General features: G+C 44.8%; 1 protein-coding gene across 2 annotated transcripts in view; it reads right to left on the reverse strand.

Annotated features, from left to right (window-relative positions):
• Positions 1 to 6,542, reverse strand: part of SULF2 (sulfatase 2) — a 97,615-nt gene extending 91,073 nt beyond the window's left edge. For both annotated transcript variants that reach the window (XR_550647.1, XM_008574772.1), the window contains exon 1: positions 6,273 to 6,542. Coding sequence is in view for 1 of the 2 variants with exons in the window: in XM_008574772.1 (XP_008572994.1) it covers positions 6,273 to 6,447 (175 nt within the window). In the remaining variant the exon portion in view is untranslated. The remainder of the gene's footprint in view (positions 1 to 6,272) is intronic.
• Positions 6,543 to 14,224: the final 7,682 nt, after the last annotated feature.

Here is a 14,224-nt window from a genome sequence, read left to right on the forward strand (position 1 = left end):
ACTGACTCTTGCACTAGAATGTAAGACCCGCCTATTTGGTTTGCTGGCAGATCCCTTTTGGCACACAGTAGGTGCTTAATAAATACCTGATGAAGGAATGAGTCTGGGCCATAGTTTGAGCACACTGGCTCAGAGACAGCCATGTGAGGGTGTCGTGGGCATCTCTCTGATTTGACTGCACATCAGCTATTTTGGCGCCTTCTGGCACCAGCTCTTGAATTTTCTTTTACAGAACGCCCCCCGCCCCAAGGCCTCATAGTTCAAGTGCAGTTGGCCCCATCTCTGGCTGCAAGAAAGTGCATATGACTCAGTCCAGCCAACCATTGTTTTCCATCCCCCGGAATGGTTCATGCTTGACCAAATGTCACATAGAGTGCCAGCCCCAAGACACTCTATTTGGGGAATTTTATTATGGGATGGCTTGAAGTACTGTTAACATAGGTCTGGTGACAGCAGGAGTGCCATATGGAGAGCTTGCCTGAGAGTGAAACCAACTTGGTGGACAGCTGAGATCAGGGAGATGGAGAGACAAACGACATGCAGAGATAGAGCTCCTGGATCCAACCATACCTGAAGCTCAAAATAGACTTGGAATTTTTATTTACATGTGCCAAATAAATTCTCCTTTTGTTCACTCAATCCTGCTTGCATGGGTGTCTGTCACGTGTAACTGAGAATCCAGACTGACAGAGAGTGGTTGTGACACATGCGTTTTTACAGCATTGGAATACTTGTTCCCACGGCATTTTTGCAGCCTCTCCACTTGAGTGTTCTTTTGCCAGCTATGATAGTGCAACTCTGTTCACCAGAACATGCAATAATGGCAGAAGAACCCATGGCAGACTTTGCTGACAAGTGTCACTCAAACTTGGGAGATGTCAGTACACCAGGCTCACACACCTGGCAGAGTGTGTGCCTGGGCCCGGCCAGCTCATCCTGGAGGAGTGTGGCCAGCAGGCTCACTCCACCGTGTCAGCTGGAAGGAGACTTGATAGTAACCCTGCTGTTCCCTGCTGTTCACTGAGACACTTAGATTTAAAAATAATTTTTAAATGTGAAAATTGCTGGAGGCCAGCAGTACTCTGTGGCATTGGCCCAGGCTGTGCTAAAGGAGGGTGGCTGTAACAATCAGAGTGGGAGCAAACCGTTACACATATGTAACACGGGCCAGGTATTTAGTCCTAACAAGGTCGTTAGGTAGAAAGATCACCCCCATTTTATAGATGAGTAAACTGAAGCACAGAGAGGTCAAGTAACTTTCCCAAGGCTACACAGTCAGGGGCAGAGTGAGGATTGAACCCCTGACTAGACAACTCTCACCCTTGCACCTTAACTGGGAGTATTTTCATTTAAAGATGTTTGGAAAGGCAAAGAATTCTTTTGTGATGCAAACGTTTGCTCCAGTCATGGAGGGAGGCACATTTGAAATCCGACAATCTGAGGTCATCTCTAAAAGGCACCCTATTTCTACCTGGCGTGGACCCTCCGCAAAATGAACAGTAGAAAATCCACCCCTGACATTCGGGGGCTTGGGGTCTAGCTGTTTCCTTGACCCTCAGACACAAGAGCCACTGTCACAAGGTGCCCATTTAAGTGGGACCCCAACTGGAGAAAGTTCTTCCCTTTTCCAATCTCTATCCTGCTGATCAGGTCAGGAGAAAGTCTCAGGTGGGTGCTACTTGCAGCTAATGGCCTTGTGGGAGGCAGCATCTTGCTGAAATTTAAAACACTGCTCCATTTTCATTGTATGTGGTTTCGCAGTGGCCTTTTACCTAAGGCAATGGATATTGGTTTTTCATTCAGAGTCAGAATTTAAAGCTTCCTTTTAAAGTAATATTTAAGCTTCAAAAAGCAAGTCCAGTGTTTTAGTCTGTTTTGTGTTGCTATAACAGAATTACCTGAGACTGGGTAATTTATAAGGAAAAGAGGTTTATTTGGCTTAAGATTCTGGGACAGCTGCATCTGGTGTGGGCCTCGGGCTGCTTCTACTTATGGTAGAAAGTGGCAGGAACAAGCAGATCACATGGCGGGAGGAAGCAAGAGAGAGAAGAGGTGCCAGGGTCCTGTAAACAACCAGCTCTCGTGGGAACTAATAGAGCGAGAACTCACTCAGGCCCCCTGACCCCCAGAGAGAGCATTAATCCATTCGTCAGGGATCCGCCCCCATGACTCAAATCAGTTTCCAACACTGCCACATTGGGGATCAAATTTCCACATGAGTTCTGGAGGCGACAACATATCCAAACTCTATCATCCAGTTATAGAAAATCTCAAGTAACAGAACAAACTGGGATGCTGTAAAAATTCTCTCACTCTAGACAAGGACCATATCTTACGCCTCTTGGTGTTTCAGAGCCTGTCGAACCCCAAAGGTTTGTCTAAATTGACTTAAACCAGTAAACCCTGGTAGAGTCCACTGGTTCCACAGCCTCCCTGAACACAGGACACAGTCCAAACAAGGCCTTGGCTTCTGTGTACTTCTTCTCTTTTACCCTCCCACGGAAGAGGCCAGCAAAGAGCCTGATGGCCTCCAAGGGTCATCTAAACACAGGGATCTTCCCAATTGCTTTGAAAATGTATTGATGATTGAGGCCTTTTACTGACTAATATGCCCCTGGAACCAGTTCCCCAGGGCATCTGACATTTCCAACTGACAACTCAGGGAGTCAAGTGCATGCAGGGAAGAAAAAATAAATATACACAGTGCAGCCCCCACCCCCCATCTTGCAATTAGTAAGAAAGTATGAGCCCCTCATCTTGCGTGTCCTGCACCGGTCCTCTCAGCCAGACCCTAATTAGGATGGACGGCCATTCTCCACCCTGGGACTGGAAGAAAGCCTGGGATTATCTTAGTTGAGAAGTCTCCAGCCCAGAGAACTGTCAGAACTGCCGCATGGATGAGCAGAAAATAGCAGATGATAAATTTTTTAGGACCACCCTCTGCTTGCCAGTTGTAGCAGACTGTGAGCTAATGTGTTGGGCTTTTTTGGAACATTCATTATTGATCCGGGTCTGTCTAGTGGTTTATAAAAAGCCCATCATCCCCCCCACTACCACCTTCCCATCCTTCACCTCCTGAAAGAAGCTCAGCCTCCTTCAAAAGCCAGTTTGACTGGTGGAGGAAGGTCTGGCTCGTTTGTGGAGGGGAAGACTTGTAGGCACTGATCTGTGCTATTTAGTGCAGCTGTGTGGGAGCTGACAGATGCCACCGAGCATGAGGGGCTCTAAACCCACCGTGTTCACTTCCTGGAATTTATCTTTCAGAAACACTCGCTCATGTGTGCAAAAATGCGCGTATAAAGACATCCCCAGCAACAGTATTTGTAACAGTGACAAACTAACAAACACACTAACAATCTGGAAACAAATCAGTATCCATCCTAGGAGACTGGCTAAGAAGAGCAGTGGTTGAGTCCATGGCTCTGGTTAAAGTCCTGTTAAACTACATTCTTGCTGTGTGACCTTGGATAAGTAGCTTAACTTCTCTGTGCCTCAGCTTCTCTATTTGATAGGATGGAGAGAACAAATCTCTATATTTTAAGTCAGCCATGGTTTTCTTTGTTGTCTTTCTCCCCTGTCCTCATCACACCCATAGCTCTTCTCCTCATGTTTCTATATTCTGTTGGTTTTATTCAAGAGTCACAGATGCAAAATTACAATCAAATTCAGACATGAGGCTTAGCTAGATCAAATTGCTTCAGTAAAAATGTACTGTTCCTAAGAACGGGTATTCAATTACTCACCTGTAGGTTCAGGCCCCAAATCTAAACGCTGCCCTTGATTCTTCTCTTTTCCTTAACTTCCACATTTAACTCATCCATCATTTTATTTCCCAAACATAAACCAAGTGGGGCCATGTCTCACCAGCTCCACTGCTCCCGCCCTGGTCCGGGCTTCCATCATCACCTGCCAGTTACTGCACTGGCTCCCTCATGGGTCTTCCTGTTTCTGCTCCTGCTCCCTGCAACCTAATTTCATCATGACAGCAGAGGGGTCCTATTGGAACCTAAGTGAGGTCACGGCCACCCTCTGCTTAAGACTTCTCATCCACGTCTGTTTCACTAAGAATAGCACTCGAAACCCTCACCACAGCCACAGGCCCCACACGGCCTGGCCCCAGTCAACTGACTCCCTGGCTTCCTCTCTCTCCATTCACAGGCCGGCTCATTCCACACTGGCCTCTTTCTGCTCCAGTCCACTGTAAGGCTCATTTTTATCTTGGTGTCTTTGAATTTCCTGTTCTCTCCAACTGGAATGATCTTCCCCCAGTTCTTCAGCTCCTGGCACAGTGTGCACTGCACAGAGCAGATGCTTAATAAACATCTGCTGGATGAATGAATGAATGTCTAGGGCATCTCAAGTTCTCAGGCACAACTAGAATGAAATAGCTTGAGGGGCCACACGAGGGGAGACCACGGAGTTCTGAGGTCCAGGTGCTGCCTGCAAGTCCTCTGCAAAATTCTGCCAGCAGCAAAACTCACACCCCTGTGGCCACGGTCTGTAGACTCCCCACAATGAGGTTATCAAATGCGGCTCATTCTAAATGCTGCCAGGGAGATAGGTATCATATGTGTCAAATTGTCAATAAAAGCTCTGGGCTCTGATTGCTTCTTGGCTGCAAATTTTTTTTGCACTGATAAGCTCCTGGAGAAAAAGCTATATTTGTGATCATTAATACAAATCATTGCAAGGAGTGACTTGGTTTTATATAAATCACCTTATCTTGGTAGCTAAAAGACTGATTCAGGTTGCAAAGGCTGACCTAGTAAACCGTTAACATTTGTTGCCACCAACAATAATCTGTTGTCTTCTGAAAGTCAGCAGAGGCTGAGGGCCGACCCCTCACCGAGCAAGGAGATCGAGATCGGGATATCCCTACCCACAAAAGCCTCCAAGATCTGGCTCCATTCTCTCCCTCCAGTCTCATATTTTACTTCCCCTCTCCAGGCTCCAGCCACATCTGCCTTCTTGATCCTGCCTCAGGACCTTTACATATGCTGTTCCCTCTGCCTTGGGTGCTTTTCACCAGATTTTCACAATGCACAGTATCACTGATGATGAAAGGGGAAATCTAATTTATAGGAGAAGGGAAATGCACAAAGCGTGGGATGCCCAGTACTGTAGCCACAAGCCACAGGTGCCTACTGAGGACCTGAAAGGTGTTTAGTCCTAATTGAGATGCACTCTAAGTGTAAAATACATGCCAGATATCAAAAACAATATAAAAAAGGGAAAATATCTCATAATTGATTTCTTATACTGATTACATGTTGAGATGATAAGTTTGGATATACTGAGTTAAAATATGTTATTAAGATTAATTTCTCCAGTTTCTTTTAACTTTTAAAAAAGTTGTAGCTACTAGAAAATGTAAAGTTACACATGTCATTTGCATTTATGGCTCCCATTCTATTTCCAGAGGACAGCACTGCTGTAGGGTTTAATGAGGAGAAATGGAATCTGCCAGAGGGCGGGTCACACAGTGAGCCAAAGGTGGGGACCAGGGGGGCTTGGGTGGGGAATGCAGGGAGCATACTGGCACTATGGGCTGGGGGCACCTTGAGCACACAGCCATGAGCCCCCATCATGCCTGCTCTGCGTGTACATGAGCTAAACCTTGGTAAGGGCCCCTGTCCACACCTGCTCTCCCAGGGGCCTGCAGCAGTGTAAGGGGTGGAAGCTTGGGGGATCCCCCACACCGACCCCCTGCTACAAGCTGGCTCCTTCTTTTGTTCAGTGTCAGCTCAAATATCACCCCCTCTGTGAGCCCCTCCCTCACGGCCAATCAACAGTAGCTCCCAACTCCACCACTGCCCTGTGCACGGCCCTACTCAGTTTTCATAGTGGCACTTGTCCTTCCGTGAAATTATCTTCTAACTTGACTTGCTGTCGTGTGGCTCTCTGTCTCCCTTACTCTCTGACAATAGGGATCGTGCGTGTCTTACTCATTAGTGAAGTCCAGGCCCTAGAAGATGGCCCGGTACATACTAAATACTCAATAGAAACTGGGTGCAAATAACGACCTGGTCTCAGCATCTCTTCTTAAGACCCTGGAGAAGACCAGAAACGGTTTTACTTTGGGAAGGTTAAAAACCCCTAACCTCGAGGATCCAGCTTTGAGCCCACATGTGTGAGGCAACCCCTGTGTCTTGGTTGAAATCCACTTAGAAGTGAACTCTCTGTGTCTACACAACTGCTTTGCCTCAGGAGCCTCAGCCCGGTGGCCCTGCGTGGACAATGCGCCTCCTTGGGGCCCTGCTGGGGACGCTTACCCAGCTCCACATCCTGGTCGTCCGTCAGCACCAGGATGATGTTGGGGCGGATGTTCCTGCGGTCCCTCTGAAACCTGCCCTTCAGGCGGGGGTGCGACAGGAATGCCGAGCTGCCCTCCAGCAGTGACAGCACGGTCGCAGACAGCAAGCCAAGCAGGAGGCCGTGGGGGGCCATTTTCTTTCTTTGCGGACCCGTGGCTTCTTGAGGGTTGCAGGAGTCTGGAGTTGTGTGTTGTGGTTGCTTCTTCTCCTTCTTCCCTCTCTACACACGGATCTAAAGCAGGAGGAAAAGAATCAGGTCAGTACATATGTCAAGCTACCCCTGCTCGCGCCTGCATGACTGTCCCAGGCTGCTGTGATGACGAGATCGTCTTTGAACAGGGGCAGCTATGGCGGAGCAAAAAGCTAACTCTGCTCAAGTTAGAAAAGCATTTCATCTGCTGAGTCGATAGAAACAGCAGACAAAAGCCTTCTGCGACCACTTCTGCAGACAGCATTTCTCCCCTGGAGCCAGCGATCCTTTGGATGTGTTGGTGGCAGCCCAAGACCCAATTCAGAGAATCAGCCTGTCTCTGGACAGTCCACCCAATTTAACAGACCATCCCAGAAAGAGGAAGAGCAGTGGCCCATCTGAGGGAGCAGACACTTCTGGTCACTCGTATCTGCGGCACCGTGGGCACACGTGAGCAGATGAAGTTTCAGCTCTCAAGCCGCGGGGGACTCACAGGGGTTAGGACGAGCCCTTGGGGACTGGGGATGGTGTCCACTTTGGGCTGGACAGCTCATGGGGTTCAGTCCCAGACCTGCCACTTGCTGGCTCAGTGTCCCCATGAACAAGCCAGTGAGGGACACCTCAGTTTCCCCATAAGTAAAGTGAGGGAGATGAGGCCATTACAAGAACTCAGTCCAGTGGAGAGGTGTGTAAAAGCCCCTTGTCAATGAGCCCATAGCTGGGCGAAAGGCATTCATACTAGCTTTAAGTGGCAGAATACACCAAATGACAAACGAGAAAATCGAGGGCTAAAGAGGAAGAACTGTCATATCCCACCATGACCTCGGTCAGCCCCTTGACCCCAGATCAGTTGGGTCACAGATGTAGGTGGGTGGGAGGTAGGTGGGACAGGGAATCTTGGCTCGAACAGATCTCTGTGAACTAGCCAGTGAGGGGCCTCAGTTTCCCCATGAACAAGCCAGAGAGAGACCTCAGTTTCCTCACCTATAAAATGGGGAGATGTGGCTGTTATAAGAACTCAGTCCACCGGTGATATGTATGAAAGTCCCTTGTCAATAGATCTCATAACAAAATTTGTTCTTATAATAATAAACGAAATGATAAAAAGGAGGATTGAGGAGCTAAAAGGGTTAGGAAGGAATGTTCACATTCCACTGTGACATCTGATCCAGGAGAAAGGGTGGGGGAGGGGTCGGGATGGGGACTCTTGGCTTGAGCAGGTCCCTGATCTCGCTCTGCTCTTCACTCTGCGGTCATTTTTCTACTTCACGAGGAAATGAGCCTTCAAGTCCTGTCCAGATATAGACTTCTGCTCTCATTTATTTCAGACGAGGGACAGAGGTGTTGGGAGGAAACCAAGTGCCCTGCAGTCAGACTGCGTCCCTGTGACCTTGAAGGAGTTTGTTGATCCCTCCTGTCCATGGAGGAAACTCTGGCCACCGCCCCAAAATCATGGCTCAGGGACTCAGCTGGGGCTCCAGGGATATGTGCTGCCCCCGCCCCCACCCTCCATTCCCTGCAGGGCAGCCACAGGATCCTCCTTAATACAAATCAGATGATATCGCTCAGGAGGGCCCAGAACTGGAGGGGCTTCGCTCCAGGCTGTGCAAGTGCGCACACTGGGCTCACCTCGGTGCAGGTCCTGTACCCACTGCTCGACTTCTCCCCGCTTCTCGCCACTCTCAGAGTAAAAGGCAGACTCCCTGCAGGGCCCGGCCCAGCTCTGCCCTACTGAGAAGAGACTTTCCCCAGACTTTGTATGATGGGCTCCTTCTACTCTGCCAAGTCTGGCACAAATGTCACCTCCTCAGAGAGGCCTGCGCCGACCACCCTGTCTAAGGTGGTGCCCCCACCCCAGGCGCTCTTGGTATCCTACAGCTTGTTTTATTTCTATCACAATCTCTGCTACGACCTACAGTTGTTCATTACCCATCACCCAACTGGGGGGTCATCTCCATGAGGGCAGACACGGGGTTTGTGTTGATCACAGCTCTGTTCCCAGCACCTTGTGCAGCACCTGGCATGTAGCAGGCACCGAATAAATATTTAGTCAAAGGACTGGAAATTCTCGTTAAGGTACTATAAGTTCTGCAGTGAGGGATGCTGGGCTTGGCAGGGCCACATCCTAACCTGGGTGTATGGGGCTACAAGGCCTCTGTCCCCGATGCCCTTCCCCAGCCACCCTCTATGGGTCACCTATGAGGAGTTGGCCACTCTGAGTTCTCTGCACCAGCAGCTCTAACAGCAGGGGCACTGCTGGGAAAGCACAGTGAGGGCCCTGGGTGGTTGCTGTTTCTCCCCCATCTCTTCTCTGCCTTCTCAGCTCTGCTCCATGTTAGGAGACTCCCACTTCTACAGACAGGTCACCTGGGCTCCCTTGCCCTGTACTTTCTGGCTGTGTTTGGCCAATAGGAGGAGAGAGGGGACAGCATCTGGGTCCTGATGTGGCAGTGGCCATGTTCCTCATCCTGCGGCCTCAGCTCCCCATGGGCAGCCCTCTCCTACAGCTGTGTCTTTACTGGGTGCTAGTAACTCGCCAGCTCCTAGCCCTTTCTGACCTAGGGCTGGTAGGAATGTTCCTCATCCTGTGGCCTCAGCTCCCCATGGGCAGCCCTCTCCTACAGCTGCGTCTTTACTGGGTGCTAGTAACTCGCCAGCTCCTAGCCCTTTCTGACCTAGGGCTGGTAGGAATTCCCTCTGCTTCTAGTCCCTGGGCTACTAGCCCTGGGGTCCTGGGAAAGTTACTTAACTCTTCTGTGCTTCACAATCCTTAGCTATATAATGGGGAGAATGAGGGACATGCCTCACTGGGCTATTATCATGATTAAATGAGTTAACACATAGGAAGTTCCTAGAATAGTTCCTGGCATATAATAAATACTATTATTATTATTGTTGTTGTTGTTATTTTCTACTGTTATTGGCTGTTATTATTTTATTACTTCCATTTCCTGTATTAAGCACTAATCTTGTAGTATCTGATTGGATCTTATAAGGTAGATACTTCAATCTTACACTTGAGAAACCGTCATAGGCATCAGCCAATTTCTCAACACAATACAGTTAGAAAATGGCAGAATCAGGACCTGAGTTCAAGTGTGACTATTCATCCCAAGCTCTTGACCTCTAAGCCAGAGTTTTCTTCCCCACTTTCATCTATTCAAAGTCCATAGCTATGTGGGGTCTGTCGTGTGTGTCATAGGGTGCTTAACAGCATTCATGGCCTCCACCTGCTAGATTTCAGCCCCCCACAGCAGAGAATGGTCTGGCCCAAAATGTTAATATCAACAGGGATGTGAGGTCATGGTACAGGAATTATGCAGGTACAAAAAACTCACAGTCATGAAGGTAGGGGCTCTTTCCTTCACTTGAACTGGTAAAATGATGATACCAGTGGACTGTGATAATTTATGTACATACATAGAACAACCACAAAATAAAATTTGTGCAAAGAGATACACTTAAAAACACCATAGATAAATCAAAACAGAATTCTAAAAAATGTTCAAGTAACCCACAGGAAGACAAAAACAACCAACCAAACAAACAAAAAAACCCAGAAAAAATGGAAATCAGAAGAAACAAACAAACAAATCAAAAATTAAGCCTTTTCATATCAATAATTACATTAAATGTCAATGGTCTAAATACACCAATTAAAGCACAAAGATTGGCAGAGTGAATTTAAAAACATGACCCAATTTTATGCTGTCTGTAGGAAATTCACTTCAATTATAATCATACAGGCAGAAAGAAACCAACAGCAGAAGAATTCTTGAAACTTCAGACAGAAAATAAAAATATTGGGATGGATAAAAATAGGTGTAAACATAAGAGACTATTCTTCACCTCATGAGTTTATTCAACTATATATGATGGTTGAAGCAAAAATAATAACACTGCATGATATAGTATTCAATGCATGAAAAGAAACATTTAAGACGATTGTATTCTAAAAGTAGAAAGGGAACCTAAATAGCAGTAAGGCCCATTTTACTCAAAGCACTAAAACATTGATAGCAGTATGCTGGGATAAGTTATGTATGCATATTGTGATATCTAAGCAACCACTGAGAAAAATATATGAATCAATATACTCTAAAACATTATAAATAATTCAAAATGGAATTCTAACAAACATTTAAAAACCCACAGGAAGGCAAGAAAAGAGAAACAGGGGAATGAGAAACATAGGGAACAAACAGAAATGAATGATAAAATGGTAGTCTTCAGCCCTAACATATCAATAATTACTTTAAACTCAATGGCCTAAATATACCAATTAAAAGAGAGAGAGAGACTGTCAGAATGAATTAAAAAATACAAACCTTTAACATTATTAAAAAATAAAAACAGTATATGTGCTGTGTTCAGGAAACTCACTCTAAACATAATGATATAGGTAGTCTGAAAGTAAAAAAAAATGAATAAGGTTGTATCACGTGAACATTAATTTAATAAAAACAGGAATAGCTACATTAATAGCAGATTATGTAGATTTCAGAGCAAAGAAAATTAATAGGAACAATGAGGGACGTTACATAATAATAAAAGGATTAATCTACCAAGAAGATATAGTGATCCTAAATGTGTATGCACCAAACAATAGAGCTACAAAATATATGAAGCAAAACCTGATAAAGCTAAAAGGAGAAATACATAAATCCACAATTATAGTTGGAGACTTCAGCACCTAAGGTATTAGTATTTGACACTTTCTATCATTAATTGACTTATGTAGTAGACAGCTCTAACAGGCAAACATCAGTAAGGATATAGTTAAGTGAATAGCATCATAAATCAACTGCATCTAACTGACATTTACAGACTACTCCATCCACCAGTAACAGAACATACATTCTTCCCAAGCTCACATGAACATTCACCAAGATAGACCATTTCCTGGTTCCTAAAGAAAACCTTAACAAATTTAAAAGATTTGAAATCGTAAAGAGAATGTTCTCTTACCATAACAAAACAAACTGGAAATTGATAACAGAAAGATAACAGAAAAATCTTCAAATACATGAATATTAAACAGCACAATTCTATGCAACCCATGAGTAAAAGAAGTCTCAAAAGAAATAAAAAATACATAGAACTGAATGAAAATGAAAATACAACATATAAAAATTTGTGAGATGCAGCTAAAGCCATGCTGAGAGAGAAATTTAGAGCACTAAATGCTTACACCAGAAAAAAGATCATCCTCTGTCCCTTCCTCTGTCTTCACACTCCCCAGCTCCCCTCCCCCACCCCCACCCTTTTGTAACATTCCTCCTATGTTCCTACTACTCTCATCCCACCACTCCTCCTCCTTCCTTATATGGCTAAAATATAGAAGTAAATTGTATGTGGTTTTGTCATACTTATTAAACATAATTTGAGGGAGGGGGCAAGATGGTGGACTAGAGGTGCCCAGAGCACACTCCTCCCACAGAAAAGGACCACAATAACCACAGACAGCTACATATTGACAGGAGCATCAAAGAGAGAGTACAGCAGGAGATTGGTGAGATCACTGTGGAGCATGGAAACCCAGGATGGGCAGCATAGAGAGGAGAGAGAGGCACAGGGCTTCAGCTGCCATGTCTCCAACACCAGGATTGGAGCAGGAAGAATTTTCATTTGTATCAAAAAGGTAGGCTCAGGACCCATACACACACCCATCCTCACCACAGAGGCCCAAAGATCCTTTGGCAGGACAAGCCTGGAGCCGAGTGTGGGGAGCACCCTAGAAAATACACACTGCATCACTCTAGAGCACTGGCACAAATGGTGCACTCCACACCCCCCACCCATTGCCCATATCATCCTGAATGGGGAAAAGCTGAAAGCTTTTCCTTTAAGAACAAGAAGAAAAGAAGGATGCCCACTCTCACCCCCCCCCCCCTTTTCCAATGTTTTAGAAAAATTAGCCAGAGAAACAAGACAAAAAAAAAAAAAAAGAAGGATGCCCCCCCCCCCCCCCCCCCCCATTTTACATAGTATTAGAAGTACTAGCCAGAGAAATCAGTCAAGAGAAAGAAAGAAGGGCATCCAAACTGCAAATGATGAAGTCAAACTGTCCTTGTTGGTAGATGACATGATCCTATATATAGAAAAACCTCAAGACTCTACCAAAAAACTCTTGGAGCTGATAAATGAATTCAGTAAAGTTGCAGGACACAAACTCAATATACAAAAATCACTAGCGATTTTATACTCCTACAGTGAACTAGCAGAAATATCAAGAAAGCAAGCCCATTTACAACAGCTATCAAAAAATTAATATACCTAGGAATAAATTAACCAAGGAGGTGAAAGATCTCTGCAATAAGAACTATAAATCACTGCCGAAAGAAATGAAAGAAGACAGAAAAAGATGGAAAGATATTCCATGCTCATGGACTAGAAGAATTAATGTTGTGAAAATGTCCATACTACCCAAAGCAATCTACAGATTCAATGTAATCCCCATCAAAATACCAAAGACATTCCTCACATAAGTAGAAAAATAATCCTAACATTCATATGGAATAACAAAAGACCCAGAATAGCCAAAGCAATCCTGAGCAAAACCAACTAAATAAATAAAGCCATAGGCATTACACGACCTGACTTAAAATTATACTCCTTTCTATAGTAACCAAAACAGCATGGCACTTGCATAAAAACAGACACACAGACCAATGGAACAGAACAGAGAACCCAGAAATCAATCCATACTTAGAGCCAACTGATCTTTGACAAAGGTATCAAGAACATATATTGGGTAGACAGCTTCTTCAATAAATGGTACTGGGAAAACTGGATATCCATGTGTAGAAGAATGAAACTAGACCCCTCCCTCTTGCCATATACTAAAATCAACTCAAAATGGATTAAAGACTTAAATATAAGACCTGAAACTATAAAACTCCTAGAAGAAAACATAGGAGAAACACTGAAGGATGTGGGACTGGGCAAAGACTTTATGAATAAGACCTCAAAAGCACAGGCAACAAAAGAAAAAATAAACAGATGGGATTATATGAAACTAAAAAGCTTCTGACAGTAAAGGAAACAATCAACAGAATGAAAAGACAACCTACAGAATGGGAGAAAATATTTGCAACCTATACATATGACAAGCGATTAATATCTAGAATATATAAGGACTGAAACAACTCAATATTAAAAAAACAAGTAAACTGATTAAAAAATGAGCAAAGGAGCTGAATACACATCTCTCAAAGGAAGACATACAAATGGCCTACGGATACATGAAAAAATGCTCAGTATCACTAAGTATCTGGGAAATGCAAATCAAAACCATATTGAGGTATCATCTTATTCCAGTTAGACTGGCTACTAACAAAATGACAGAGAATAACAAATGCTGACAAGGATGTGGAAAAAAGGGAACCTTCTATACTGTCGGTGGGACTGGAAATTAGTGCAGCCACTATGGAAAACAGTATGAAGGTTTCTCAAACAACTGCAGATAGAACTGTCATATGATCCAGAAATCCCACTTCTGGGTATATACTCAAAGAAATGGAAATCATCATGTTGAAGGGATATCTGCGCTCCCACATTTATCACAGCTCTATTTACAATAGCCAAGATATGGAACCAACCTAAATGTCCATTGACAGATGACTGGATAAGGAAAATGTGGTACATATACACAGTGGAATACTGATCAAACATAAAAAAGAATGAAATTCTGCCATTTGCAGCAACATAGGTAAGCTTG

This window comes from Galeopterus variegatus, unplaced genomic scaffold (assembly GCF_000696425.1).
Source record: "Galeopterus variegatus unplaced genomic scaffold, G_variegatus-3.0.2 Scaffold1101, whole genome shotgun sequence".
Classification (NCBI taxonomy): Eukaryota; Metazoa; Chordata; class Mammalia; order Dermoptera; family Cynocephalidae; genus Galeopterus; species Galeopterus variegatus.